This window comes from Salmo salar, chromosome ssa13 (assembly GCF_905237065.1).
Source record: "Salmo salar chromosome ssa13, Ssal_v3.1, whole genome shotgun sequence".
NCBI lineage: Eukaryota > Metazoa > Chordata > Actinopteri > Salmoniformes > Salmonidae > Salmo > Salmo salar.
In genome coordinates this window covers 79,005,677-79,020,803 of record NC_059454.1, presented here as the reverse complement: position 1 = coordinate 79,020,803, position 15,127 = coordinate 79,005,677, and the positions used below count along the sequence as shown (strand labels likewise).

The 15,127-nt window shown below is 41.0% G+C and overlaps 1 protein-coding gene across 1 annotated transcript in view; it reads right to left on the bottom strand.

Annotated features, from left to right (window-relative positions):
* Window positions 1-12,735, bottom strand: part of LOC106567958 (autism susceptibility gene 2 protein-like) — a 491,043-nt gene extending 478,308 nt beyond the window's left edge. Inside the window, 2 exon segments of the mRNA XM_014137879.2 lie at window positions 9,664-10,449; window positions 12,574-12,735. Coding sequence (XP_013993354.2) covers window positions 9,664-9,945 — 282 coding nt within the window. The 5' untranslated portion in view covers window positions 9,946-10,449; window positions 12,574-12,735.
* Window positions 12,736-15,127: the final 2,392 nt, after the last annotated feature.

Here is a 15,127-nt window from a genome sequence, read left to right as displayed (position 1 = left end):
TAGGATTGAGGTCTGTGCTTTGTGATGGCCATTCCAATACCTTGACTTTGTTGTCCTTAAGCATTTTGCCACAACTTTGGAAGTATGCTTAGGGTCATTGTCCATTTGGAAGACCCATTTGCAACCAAGCTTTAACTTCCTGACTGATGTCTTGAGATATTGCTTCAATATATCCACATAATTTGTGTTCCTCATGATGCCATCTATTTTGTGAGGTGCACCAGTCCCTCCTGCAGCAAAGCATCCCCACAACATGATGCTGGCACCCCCGTGCTTCACGGTTGGTATGGTGTTCTTCGGCTTGCAAGCCTCCCCCTTTTTCCTCCAAACATAACGATGGTCATTATGGCCAAACAGTTCCATTTTTGATACATCAGACCAGAGGACATTTCTCCAAAAAGTACGATCGTTGTCCCTATGTGCAGTTGCAAACCATAGTCTGGCTTTTTTATGGTGGTTTTGGAGCAGTGGCTTCTTCCTTGCTGAGCGGCCTTTCAGATTATGTCGATATAGGACTTGTTTTATTGTGGATATAGATACTTTGTACCTGTTTCCTCATGCATCTTCACAAGGTCCTTTGCTGTTGTTCTGGGATTGATTTGCACTTTTGCACCAAAGTACGTTCATCTCTAGGAGACAGAATGCGTCTCCTTCCTGAGCGGTACGACAGCTGCGCGGACCCATGGTGTTTATACTTGCGTACTATTGTTTGTACAGATGAACGTGGTACCTTCAGGGGTTTGGAAATTGCTCCCAAGGATGAACCAAACTTGTGGAGGTCTACAATAATTTTTCTGAAGTCTTGGCTGATTTCTTTTGATTTTTCCATGATGTCAAGCAAAAAGGCACTGAGTTTGAAGGTAGGCTTTGAAATACATCCACAGGTACACCTCCAATTGACTCAAATGACGTCAATTAAACAATCAGAGGCTTCTAAAGCCATGACATCATTTTCTGGCATTTTCCAAGCTGTTTAAGGCACAGTCAACTTAGTGTATGTAAACTTCTGACCAACTGGAATTGTGATACAGTGAATTATAAGTGAAATAATCTGTCTGTAAACCATAGTTGGAAAATGTACTTGTGTCATGCACAAAGTAGATGCCCTAACCGTCTTGCCAAAACTATAGTTTGTTAACAAGAAATTTGTGGAGTGGTTGAAAAATGAGTTTTAATGACTCCAACCTAAGTGTATGTAAACTTCCGACTTCAACTGTAGTTAACCTGTTAGGACTAGGGGGCAGCATTGACACGGCTGGATAAAAAACATACCCGATTTAATCTGGTTACCACTCCTACCCAGTAACTAGAATATGCATATACTTATTACATATGGATAGAAAACACCCTACATTTTCTAAAACTGTTTGAATGGTGTCTGTGAGTATAACAGAACTCAAATGGCAGGTCAAAACCTGAGAGATTCCTTTACAGGAAGTGGCCTGTCTGACCATTTGTTGAACTTCTTTTCCATCTCTATCATTTACTAAGGATCTCTGCTCTAACGTGACACTTCCCACGTCGTCCATAGGCGCTCAGAGCCCGGGAAAAAACAGAATGTCGTCATTCCAGCCCCAGGCTGAAACACATTATCGCCTTTCTCAAGTGGCCGATCAAGAGACACTGGCTTATGCGCGTGACCCCGACCGCGCCCGCCTTTGGGATTTTTTCCTCTGTTTGCCGAAAAGGAGATTCCCTGTCGGAATATTATCGCTTTTCTACGAGAAAAATGTCGTAAAAATTGATTTTAAACAGCGGTTGACATGCTTCGAAGTACGGTAATGGAATACTTCGAATTTTATTGTCACGAATTGCGCCATGCGCGTGACACTTCTTTACTATTTCGGATAGTGTCTGATTTTCAAAACCTTAAAAATCCTATTACTTCAATTTCTCAAACATATGACTATTTTACAGCCATTTAAAGATAAGACTCTCGTTAATCTAACCACACTGTCCGATTTCAAAAAGGCTTTACAACGAAAGCAAAACATTAGATTATGTCAGCAGAGTACCAAGCCAGAAATAATCAGACACCCATTTTTCAAGCCAGCATATAATGTCACCAAAACCCAGAAGACAGCTAAATGCAGCACTCACCTTTGATGATCTTCATCAGATGACAACCCTAGGACATTATGTTATACAATACATGCATGTTTTGTTCAATCAAGTTCATATTTATATCAAAAACCAGCTTTTTACATTAGCATGTGACGTTCAGAACTAGCATACCCCCCGCAAACTTCCGGGGAATTCGCTAACATTTTACTAAATTACTCACGATAAACGTTCACAAAAAGCATAACAATTATTTTAAGAATTATAGATACAGACCTCCTCTATGCACTCGATATGTCCGATTTTAAAATAGCTTTTTGGTGAAAGCACATTTTGCAATATTCTAAGTACATAGCCCAGGCATCACGGGCTCGCTATTTAGACACCCGGCAAGTTTAGCACTCACCATAATCATATTTACTATTATAAAAATTTCATTACCTTTTGTTGTCTTCGTCAGAATACACACCCAGGACAGCTACTTCAATAACAAATGTTGGTTTGGTCCAAAATAATCCATCGTTATATCCGAATAGCGGCGTTTTGTTCGTGCGTTCCAGACACTATCCGAAATAGTAAAGAAGTGTCACGCGCTTGGCGCAATTCGTGACAATAAAATTCGAAGTATTCCATTACCGTACCTCGAAGCATGTCAACCGCTGTTTAAAATCAATTTTTACGACATTTTTCTCGTAGAAAAGCGATAATATTCCGACAGGGAATCTCCTTTTCGGCAAACAGAGGAAAAAATCCCAAAGGCGGGCGCGGTCGGGGTCACGCGCATAAGCCAGTGTCTCTTGATCGGCCACTTGAGAAAGGCGATAATGTGTTTCAGCCTGGGGCTGGAATGACGACATTCTGTTTTTTCCCGGGCTCTGAGCGCCTATGGACGACGTGGGAAGTGTCACGTTAGAGCAGAGATCCTTAGTAAATGATAGAGATGGAAAAGAAGTTCAACAAATGGTCAGACAGGCCACTTCCTGTAAAGGAATCTCTCAGGTTTTGACCTGCCATTTGAGTTCTGTTATACTCACAGACACCATTCAAACAGTTTTAGAAAATTTAGGGTGTTTTCTATCCATATGTAATAAGTATATGCATATTCTAGTTACTGAGTAGGAGTGGTAACCAGATTAAATCGGGTATGTTTTTTATCCAGCCGTGTCAATGCTGCCCCCTAGCCCTAACAGGTTAAAGAAGTCTCGAGGTATTGCTCGCCTGAGGTAGAGTACCTTATGATAAGCTGTAGACCACACTATCTACCAAGAGAGTTCTCATCTATATTATTCGCAGCCGTCTATTTACCAGCACAGATCGATGCTGGCACTAAGACCACATTCAACCAACTCTATAAGGCCATAAGCAAACAAGAAAATGCTCATCCAGAAGTGGCGATCCTAGTTGTCGGGGCCTTTAATGCAGGCAAACTTAAATCCGTTTTACCAAATTTTCACCAGCATGTCACATATTCAACCAGAGGAAAAAAAAAAAAAAACTCTAGACCACCTTTACTTCACACACAGAGATGCATACAAAGCTCTCCCCCGCTCTCAATTTGGAATATCTGATCATAATTCTATCCTGCTGATTCCTGCTTACAAGCAAAAACTAAAGCAGGAGGTACCAGTGACTCGCTCAATATGGAAGTTCAGATGACGCGGATGCTACGCTACAGGACTGTTTTGCTAGCACAGATTGGAATATGTTACAGGATTCATCCAATGGCATTGAGTAGTACACCACCTCAGTCATCGGCTTCATCAATAACTGCATCGACGACATCGTCCCCACAGGACTTACAATCATGTCTGAATCAACACAACATTGCAATACAATGTCATTGCTTGTTGTTTCTTCTTTTTTTACAAGAAGCACAAATACGTTGTGAGAGACCATAATGAGCACAGTACGTAGCAGGTAATGTGCAATATTTAGCAAATTTGGCATTTACCAGTTTTTTTCATATTGCTAGTTCTCCCGAGTTCTATGATTACTGAGTACATATCCCAACCAGAAGCCATGGATTACAGGCAACATCCGCATCGAGCTAAAGGCTAGAGCTGCCGCTTTCAAGGAGTGGGACACAAATCATAAACGCTTATAAGAAATCCCACTATGCCCTCAGATGAACTATCAAACAAGCAAAGCATCAATACAGGATTAAAATTGAATCCTACTACACCGGCTCTGACACTTGTCAGATGTGGCAGGGCTTGAAAACTATTACGGACTACAAAGGGAAACCCAGACGCGAGCTGCCTAGTGACACGAGCCTACCAGATGAGCTAAATGGCTTTTATGTTCGCTTCGAGCCAAGCAACACTGAAGCATGCACGAGAGCACCAGCTGTTCTGGATGACTGTGTGATAATGCTCTCGGTAACTGACGTGAGCAAGACCTTTAAACAGGTCAACATTCACAAAGCCGCAGGGCCAGACGGATTACCAGGACGTGTACTCAAAGCATGCGTGGACCAACTGGCAAGAGTCTTCACTGACATTTTCAACCTCTCCCTGACCGAGTCTGTAATACCTACATATTTCAAGCAGACCACCATAGTCCCTGTGCCCAAGGAAGCGAAGGTAACCTGCCTAAATGATTACCGCCCGGTAGCCATGAAGTTATTTGAAAGGCTGGTTATGGCTCACATCAACAGCATCCTCCCGGATACCCTAAACACACTCTAATTTGCATACCGCCCCAACAAATCCACAGATGACGCAATCTCAATCACACTCCACACTGTCCTTTCCCACCTGGACAAAAGGAATACCTATGTGAGAATGCTGTTCATTGACTACAGCTCAGCATTCAACCCTATAGTGCCCACGTAGCTCATCACTAAGCTAAGAACCCTGGGACTAAACACCTCCCTCTGCAACTGGATCCTGGACTTCCTGACGGGCCACCCCCATGTGGTAAGGGTAGGCAACAACACGTCTGCCACGCTGATCCTCAACACTGGGGCCCCTCAGCGGTGTGTACTTAGTCCCCTCCTCCACACTGACTCCTCCTCAGACCTCTGCTGTACTCCCTGTTCACCCACGAATGCGTGGCTTTGCACGACTCCAACACCATTATTAAGTTTGCTGATGACACAACAGTGGTAGGCCTGATCACCGACAACAATGAGACAGCCTTTTGGGAGGAGGTCAGAGAACTGGCAGTGTGGTGCCAGGACAACAACCTTTCCCTCAATGTGAGCAAGACAAAGGAGCTGATCGTGGACTACAGGAAAAGGAGGGCCGAACAGGCCCCCATTAACATCAACGGGGCTGTAGTGGAGCTGGTCAAGAGTTTCAAGTTCCTTGATGTCCACATCACCAACGAACTATCAAGGTCCAAACACACCAAGACAGTAGTGAAGAAGGCATGACAAAATCTTATCCCCCCCAAGGAGACTGAAAAGATTTGGCATGGGTCCCCAGATCCTCAAAAGGTTATACAGCTGCACCTTCGAGAGCATCCTGACCGGTTGCATCACCGCCTGGTATGGTATTGCAACTCTCAGCATCTGACCATAAGTCACTACAGAGGGTAGTGCGTACAGCCCAGTACATCACTGAGGCCAAGCTTCCTGCAATCCAGGACCTATATAATAGGCGGTGTCAGAGGAAAGCACATAAAATTGTCAGAGACTCCATTCACCCAAGTCATAGACTGTTTTCTCTGCTACTGCACGGCAAGTGGTACCGGAGCACCAAGTCTAGGACCAAAAGGCTCCTTAAGAGCTTCTACCCCCAAGCCATAAGGCTGCTGAACAATTAATCAAATGGCCACCGGACTATTATATTGACACCCCCCCTTTGTTTTGTACACTGCTGCTACTCGCTGTTTATTACAGTATCTATGTATAGTCACTTCACCCCTACCTACATGTACAAATTACCTCTACTAACCTGTACCCCCACACACTGAGTCGGTACCGGTTCCCCTGTATATAGCCTCGTTATTGTTATGTTATTGTGTTACTTTTTCTTATTTTTTACTTTAGGTCATTTGAACTGCACTGTTGGTTAAGGGTTTTTAAGTAAGCATTTCACAGTAAGGTCTACACTTGTTGTATTCGGCGCATATGACAAATAAAGTTTGACTTGGAATACGTGATGTAAGTTCAAACAAGTGGAATGAAATGATGATTAATACATTCCTAATTAGGCTATACATACTGTTGTACATGTGAGGAGCTTATTCCACAGACAATAAGGCAAATAAATAATCATGAGCTCCACAACTGGCCTGTTCTGGATTCTGAAACCTTCTAGAACCTCTGGAAGCCATTCCTCCTACTGTAAGCCTTTGTCTGGCACGCTCTTATAAAAACAAATCCACAATACTGCTCAACAACACAAGCTCTGTGACAGAGATATAGATCTTTGGCTGAATTGTCTCGTTTTGGCTGAATCGTCACATCTGTTGGAATCCAGCTCACAACAGAAATATGCAGGCTAGAGCTCAGCCAACTGCAAGGCCAGCCCAGCAATACAGATACAGCAATTGGGGCTGGAGACAATAACAACCCTCTCTTCACATAGTGTCAAGAGATTAAGGGTGATTTCACACTTGGTCCCGTTCAGCCAATTTTTGTGAACTCAGTGCAGTTCCCTTAATTTTTTGTTGAGTGTGAACACTCCAAAGGAACTCAGACTCCTTAAAAGAGCCCCCTTACGGAAACCGAACTGATCTGAGTTCGGTTCACTTGAATTCCGCGGTCTGGTTCCCTTTTTAAGGCCAATGTGAACACAAAGCTCCCCAGGTTCGCTTGTCATTATTCCCGCACCACACACTAGACTACTGCAACACCATTTCCCCTGCCATAGCACCTTCACATTGGCAGTGGTGTAAAGTACTTAAGTAAAAATACTGTAAAGTACTACTTAAGTCGTTTTTGGGGGTATTGGTACTTTATTTTACAATTTATATTTTGGACTCCTTTTACTTCACTACATTCCTTAAGAAAATATTTAACTTTTTACTCCATACATTTTCCTTGACACCCAAAAGTACTCGTTACATTTTGAATGCTTAGTAGGACAGGAAAATAGTCAAATTCACGCACTAATCAACAGAACATCCCTGGTCTCCCTACTGCCTCTGATCTGGCGGACTCACTAAACATACATGCTTCGTTTGTAAATGATGTCTGAGTGTTGGAGTGTGCCCCTGGCTTTCCGTAAATTAAAATAAAAAAAACAAGAAAATGGTGCCATCTGGTTTGCTTAATATAAGGAATTTGAAATTATTTATACTTTTACTTTTTAAACCAAATCGTTTTAGACTTTTACTCAAGTAGACTGACTTGAGTCATTTTCTCTAAAGGTATCTTTACTTTTACTTAAGTATGACAGTTGGGTACTTTTTCCACCACTGCACATTGGAGATAGAGGATGATGTGCAGTTTCGCAGAAAAAACATGCTGTTTTTGAATTTTGATTAGTGAATGTCAAGAAATTCCAAAATATGTGTGGAGTTTTGTACTGACACGATGTTCAGATTATTTGTTTGCAATATGTTGATTTACAGGCTAAGAGAGCTTCATATTCAATTGTGGGGTTTGAATAGTGTGAGAAGACAACATATTTGGTGAGAATCACAACACAGGGTTCAAAATCCATTCTAGATCTTAAAGGGAATACCATTTTTAATGAAGACTACAGCATTATTTAATCTGCATTTACTCTACTGGTATTTCATCTGTTACCAAATATATTTACATGTTAATATTATCTTCTGATTACAATAATTATGTCTAATCTTTTAACCTGTTAGGGCTAGGGGGCAGTATTTGCACGGCTGGATAAAAAAAATGTACCCGATTTAATCTGGTTACTAATCCTACCCAGTAACTAGAATATGCATATACTTATTATATATGGATAGAAAACACCATAAAGTTTCTAAAACTGTTTGAATGGTGTCTGTGAGTATAACAGAACTCATTTGGCAGGCAAAACCCTGAGACATTTTCTGACAGGAAGTGGATACCTGATGTGTTGTATTACCTTTAAACCTATGCCATTGAAAAACACAGGGGCTGAGGAATATTTTGGCACTTCCTATTGCTTCCACTAGATGTCACCAGCCTTTACAAAGTGTTTTGAGTCTTCTGGAGGGAGATCTGACCGAACAAGAGCCATGGAACGATGATGGCCCATTAGACACCTGGCGCGCGAGTTCATGTTGGGTACCCTCGTTCCAATACGTTATAAAAGAGAATGCATTCGTCCACCTTGAATATTATTCATGTTCTGGTTAAAAAGGCCCTAATGATTTATGCTATACAACGTTTGACATGTTTGAACGAACGTAAATATATTTTTTCCCCTCGTTCATGAAGTGAAGTCCGGCGGGCTTAGATCATGTGCTAACAAGACGGAGATTTTTGGACATAAATGATGAGCTTTTTTGAACAAAACTACATTCGTTATGGACCTGTGATACCTGGAAGTGACATCTGATGAAGAGAATCAAAGGTAATGGATTATTTACATAGTATTTTCGATTTTAGATCTCCCCAACATGACGGCTAGTCTGTATCGCAACGCGTATTTTTCTGGGCGCAGTGCTCAGATTATTGCAAAGTGTGATTTCCCAGTAAGGTTATTTTTAAATCTGGCAAGTTGATTGCGTTCAAGAGATGTAAATCTATAATTCTTTAAATGACAATATAATATTTTACCAATGTTTTCTAATTTTAATTATTTAATTTGTGGTGCTGACTTGACTGCCGGTTATTGGAGGGAAACGATTTCCTCAACATCAATGCCATAGTAAAACGCTGTTTTTGGATATAAATATGAACTTGATAGAACTAAAAATGCATGCATTGTCTAACATAATGTCCTAGGAGTGTCATCTGATGGAGATTGTAAAAGGTTAGTGCATCATTTTAGCTGGTTTTATGGTTTTGGTGACCCTGTCTTTGAATTGACAAAACATTACACACAACTCTTGTAAATGTACTGTCCTAACATACTCTAAATTTATGCTTTCGCCGTAAAACCTTTTTGAAATCGTAAAACGTGGTTAGATTAAGGAGATGTTTATCTTTCAAAGGGTGTAAAATAGTTGTATGTTTGAAAAATTTGAATTTTGACATTTATTTGGATTCAAATTTGCCGCTCTTGAAATGCACCTGCTGTTGATGGAGTGCACCACGGGTGGGACTCTTGCGTCCCACCTAGCCCATAGAGGTTAACTAAATGCAATCTATTAGATTCCAAAACGTAAGTAAGTATATCTAACTGTCCGATAACGCGTTCTGATGGAATGGCTTTGTCCTGTACTTTTACCCAGAGTGCTTTGAGTGAATGTTGTAAAGATATATTGGTTCTTTTCTAAACATAGTAATGTGAATGCAAAGAGAACTCAGACCTCAAAAAAGGTGAAGTGAACTGGCAACAGTGTGAATGCAAAGCGAACTGAGTTTTTTGCTTTTTTAAAGAGGACTGAGATTGGTTATTTTAAAAGAGGACTACATGTGAAAACACCCTTACAGCCAAATCTAGAGGAGATGGCAAAACACAGAGAGGAAATGCTAAAAATCACACATTGAAGCAACCAGAGTAGAAGAAGTAGTAACATCAGCCTGGAGTTACTCACATCCAGCGCCTCCAGCGTCATGAAACCAGAGATAGAAAAGCCATCGATGATGTCCTCCTCAGCAGACGTAGACTCCTTTCTCTTTCTCCTGGGGGGCTTTGGACGGGAAGAAAAGGGGTTCCTGACTCTTTCGTCCCTCTCCGAATCTGAGGAGAAGCGGATCCCCACAGAGCCCCCCCTCACATGGTTATTGTTCCTTGTCCCATTTGATCTTCGTCCCCGATCCCTCTCAGACTTAGACTTCCTCTTTTTGCGGAGCCCACTGGACCGAGGGCCATCCATTTCCTCAGAGGAAAAGCCCACCTAGAGACTCCTCTAGTAGAGAAGATAATCAACCCTGTCAAGGGCACTCACTGGCACAGTTGAACTCCCAGCAGAAAGAAATACCAACAGATATTTCCTAACAATATCCAACAAGTAGTACGTATAGTTACTCAGTGCATGAAATCCAATGAAAAGTAAGCGATCATTTAATATCCAAAGGGCATTGGCTGGAGTACAGAATGCATTGAGTCATTGAAAGCCCAGCAGCAGGTTCCAAAGCAAAGATCCCCAACGGTCGTCCATGAAATCCACTAATAGACAAAGGGTAATATTGTCGGTTAGATGTGGAAACCAGACTGTCAACTCAAAAAGAGAAAAAAAATAAGAAAAATCTTCAACTAGAAAAGAATGTCTGATCACTGGACATGTCTTGCCATGGCGAACCAATTGTAAAAAGCCACATCCTGATCCTCCTCAAGGAATCCTCCCTCTTCACATGCTGCAGTCAGCCAGCTCTGTCTCCTGAAAGTCAAAGAGATAGAGAGCATACATTTGCAACATGTTCAGTCAGCAGCAGTCCTTAATGTCGAATGCATTAAGTCAATGAGCCATCCGCTCAAGGTAGGAAGATTATAATACAGTACAGGGGGTTGTTAACAGTCTACATAATGCAACATAAATGAATGTTTCATTATGATATAGCTTCAGACTTCTCACTATACTGTCATTTTTTATTTTACAATGCATAATCATTATGCTGAAATCATTATGTGGCTGAGATCATTATGTGTTTCAAAGTGCTCCTTCTCTAATACTGTCTCTATAGTTCTCCCCCGTGGTTTTACTCTATCCTGTACTTTTAATGAAATAAGCATTCTTACATTTATAATGTATGGGAATTTTCTCTATTTGGTTAAGCCTATTCCTATATATGTGGATCTTTTAAACATAGGCCTGCTGTGGTTATCATCTCGGTTTCTGTTCACTGCATATAGAACACCAGCTTGCCTGATCATCACACTAGTATGTCTCCATTTCCAAAATCACTGTGCTTTCACAAGAGGTGAGACAATGTACATAAACTTCATAGTCACCACGACACTTGCCTTTTTGAACACTTCCAATCCCACCTAGAATTTACACTCTCTCCATATAGGTGCATAAAACCCTGATTCAGTGTACATTTCTGTGAAAATACCTTTTTCATTAAGTATACCATGTCTTTTTTTCACAGTGTGTTCGTCATTATGCATATTTCAATCTATTTATTGAATGGCCTATCCATTATGCAATACTTCTACAAGGTAATTGATTCTTAGAATATTCTTGTTTCGTCACAATTTTACATTCCAATGAATTTCTGCAAATAGATAATCTCATGTAAACCATATAAACACATTGGTCATAACATCCAACACTAGATATTGAATTATGTCTGTCCTTGAGGGTTTGAGATGAGGATTCTGCCAAACAATGCTCTCTCCTAGATCTAGTATGATGACAAAGACCTTAACTGACAATTGGTCTTAAAGCACTTAAATTTGGTGCACCCTAAGTCAAAAGTTAGTGTTCAGTCATAATAGGCTACTCTATATGATTAACCTATTGACATTCTAGTCATGCTACAATGTAACCATAAAGGTTTGCGTTTCAGACAGCATACAGATGACAACACATTCAACAGTTTGTCATCTCAATCATTCCTTAACACAAACATTCATTCTCAGTCTCCTCATATGCTCTGTATGTCAAAGATACAGATAACCTGTACTCTATGAATACTATCTACAATACCAAAACCCATTTAGATACTAAGTGTACATGACATCACCAAAACGGTAGTCTATCCATCATTGAATACACCAAACAGCACAGGCATGCTCTAGTCTAGCCTCATCCAAGCCACTCCAAATTTCATCATCCCCTCCCAATGCTGCTGGATGAACCGTTCCACAGACAGACAGTAGGAACACACCTTGCCTAGCTCCATCATAACCAGACACACCATAATAATCATATGTCATAGACAACCACCATCTTCAACTTTGAATGATGTAATTGTCCAAGGATTGCAATGGAAGGTAGCATGAGTAAAACCTGTAATATACCAATAGCCAGCTAGACTGCAAGTGGCAAATGTTGCACATCAGCACATTACATTAGCTCGCAAATGTGGCTTATTTGGACGGATGGTGCGTAATAAGGGCGCATCTAAACCATCAAAAATCCCAGCCTTGTTTATGCTGCAGTTTTTCCTTGTTTTAGCCTTAGAAGCTAAATTCAGCCTTTCTTATAACGGTCCTAAGCCATTTCCCAGTCCCTATCCCTTTAACCTGATGCCCCGTGCCAACACTCCCCTAATAACATGCATACAACATAGCTCTAGTAAATCGTTTAAAAGCTGTTTTGGCTCTTTCGCCTTCCCTTTTCTCGTTCCGTGCTGTTATCACATTATCTTGCTCTCTTCCTTCACTCCTTTTTGTCTGCCTCTCTGTCAGTATATCTCACGCTCCGTGGCCAGTCCAGCCTACAACAGAGACTGGCACTACCTCCTCTCCTGCTCCAGCTCTCCGCTTATTTTCACTAACACACAAAGCAAGCCTCTTTTTCTCCAAGACACGTCATGCAAAACCAAGAAATGCAAACCCTTGCAAGTGGGGACCGTCCGGGCAAGTCGCTGGTATTCGGATACGAATGGTCAATAAAAGATTAAACAAAAGGAAAAATGTAACTAACAAATAAATCCCGTAAGGAAGCAAAGGCGCTATTCTCTCCCAGTCAGTGCTTGAGGATCCCGGAGAAGGGACCGGGCGCATTGATATGGCGATGCCGCAGTGCCGCTTTACAGGGTATGCGCTTCCTCGGCGCAAATAGTGCTGTCAATGGAATCTGGTATGTTTCGTTGTACTAAGGAGAACGGTCAAAACTATACGCTCATGTACTGTTGTCGGTTGAAACTCTGTAATAAACCAGATAAAGTTATAGCCTACTTATGAATGTTCTATGTCTAGCCTACTATAACACAAAAGGTGTGTTCGTGTCTACTCAAAATTTGGACAGTACATTCTCAGCCTAGCTTCCCAAACAATAATTTGTACATTTAAATACATAAAAATACATCTTATTGAGTTTACACTTGTTACGTGACCCTATGTGACAATTTCAGCCCTTCGTAACCACATAAAGAGCCACCACTATTTTAAAAACTCATTATAAAACCTGTAGCTTATCCCAAACATCATGTACAATCAGTGAATCATCAGAGGAAGGCCCTACAAATTGTCAAAGACCCCAGCCACCCCAGTCATAGACTGTTCTCTCTACTACCGCATGGCAAGCGGTACCGGAATGCCAAGTCTAGGACAAAAAGGCTTCTCAACAGTTTTTACCCCCAAGCCATAAGACTCCTGAACAGGTAATCAAATGGCTACCTGGGTGTTTTGCAGGTAGCCCCCCCCCCCCCCCCCTCTTTTTACGCTGCTGCTACTCTCGGTTTATCATATATGCATAGTCACTTTAACTATACATTTATGTACATACTACCTCAATTGGCCCGACCAACCAGTGCTCCCGCACATTGGCTAACCGGGTTATCTGCATTGTGTCCCACCACCCACCACCCGCCAACTCCTCTTTTACGCTACTGCTACTCTCTGTTCATCATATATGCATAGTCACTTTGACCATATCTACATGTACATACTACTTCCATCAGCCCGACTAACTGGTGTCTGTATGTAGCCTCACTACTTTTATAGCCTCACTACTTTTATAGCCTCCCTACTGTTATTTTTCACTGTCTTTTTACTGTTGTTTTTATTTTTTTACCTACCTATTGTCCACCTAATACCTTTTTTGCACTATTGGTTAGAGCCTGTAAGTAAGCATTTCACTGTAAGGTCTACTCCTGTTGTATTCAGCGCACATGACAAATAAACTTTGATTTGATTTGACAAACCCTCCCACCAGCATGTCGACTCTGCTGTATCCCTATAGCTCTTGTGTCTTGACTATATGGAACTGGAGTAAAGGCAGATGGAGAGACAGTCAGTCAGCATTGAGCATTATACTGCTATCACCCAGACACCCATTCAGTGCTATTGACAGATCCATCGTTTGCATACAGACCATGGACCTAAGTGTCAGATTATCACACAGGTTATGTAACAGGGCTAGGTTCTCTCCAGGGAGAGACAAAGGGACAATCTCACTGTACTCTGCTCCCCTGTCAATCCCCACTGAAAAAGAACACTGGCCGGGTCTCATGACACTGTGTCACATAACATTTTATTTTTACTGCACATCTACCATTCCAGTGTTTAATTGCTATATTGTAATTACTTCGCCACCAGGGCCTATTTATTGCCTCACCTCCCTTATCCTACCTCATTTGCACACACTGTATATATGCTTTTTCTACTGTATTATTGACTGTATGTTTGTTTACTCCATGTGTTACTCTGTGATGCTGTATGTGTCGAACTGCTTTGCTTTACCTTGGCCAGGTCACAGTTGTAAATGAGAACTTGTTCTTAACTAGCCTACCTGGTTAAATAAATGTGAAATAAAAAAAATAAAAAACGTCAGCAAGGGTGGTAGTGGAAACAGAGTTCATGTAAATCTAATTTAGTTGAGTAAAACATTTTAAATAAAGATCAAGTTTCCCAATTAGATAAATGATGATGAATATTGAAAACAATGAAATAATTACTTATCATGGTGAATATTGCAATTATATTATTCAAAGGTAAATGACAACCATGTCATTTATTTTATTTAGGTCTAAACAAGTCCCTCTCAAATACATTAAATACAAGTCATATATTCTACCCCAGGATATACAATGATGAATCCTCCAATGTTTCATGCTCGCTTGGGCTTACCGGTAACCCCAACCTAAGGATGCTGAGAATCTCCCAAGCAACTTCTTCATTATGGCCACAGTAATGTATTCAGTTGATATGCTACTACCTAGAGTCCCAAACATGATTATGCAAGGTTGTAGTTATTCCAGGTCTATGCAATGTATCATTTGGGTACAACAAATAATCAATATATTCAAACATTGTTATGAGAGTAGCAGCTTTTGTCCTAACCTTGTAAGAGAGAGCTGTGAAAAGCCAAGTGTTGCTTTAATCTCCCTGAGGTGCAGAAATGGATTCTCAAAACCATAATTAATTAAGAGCATTTACTTCCATTA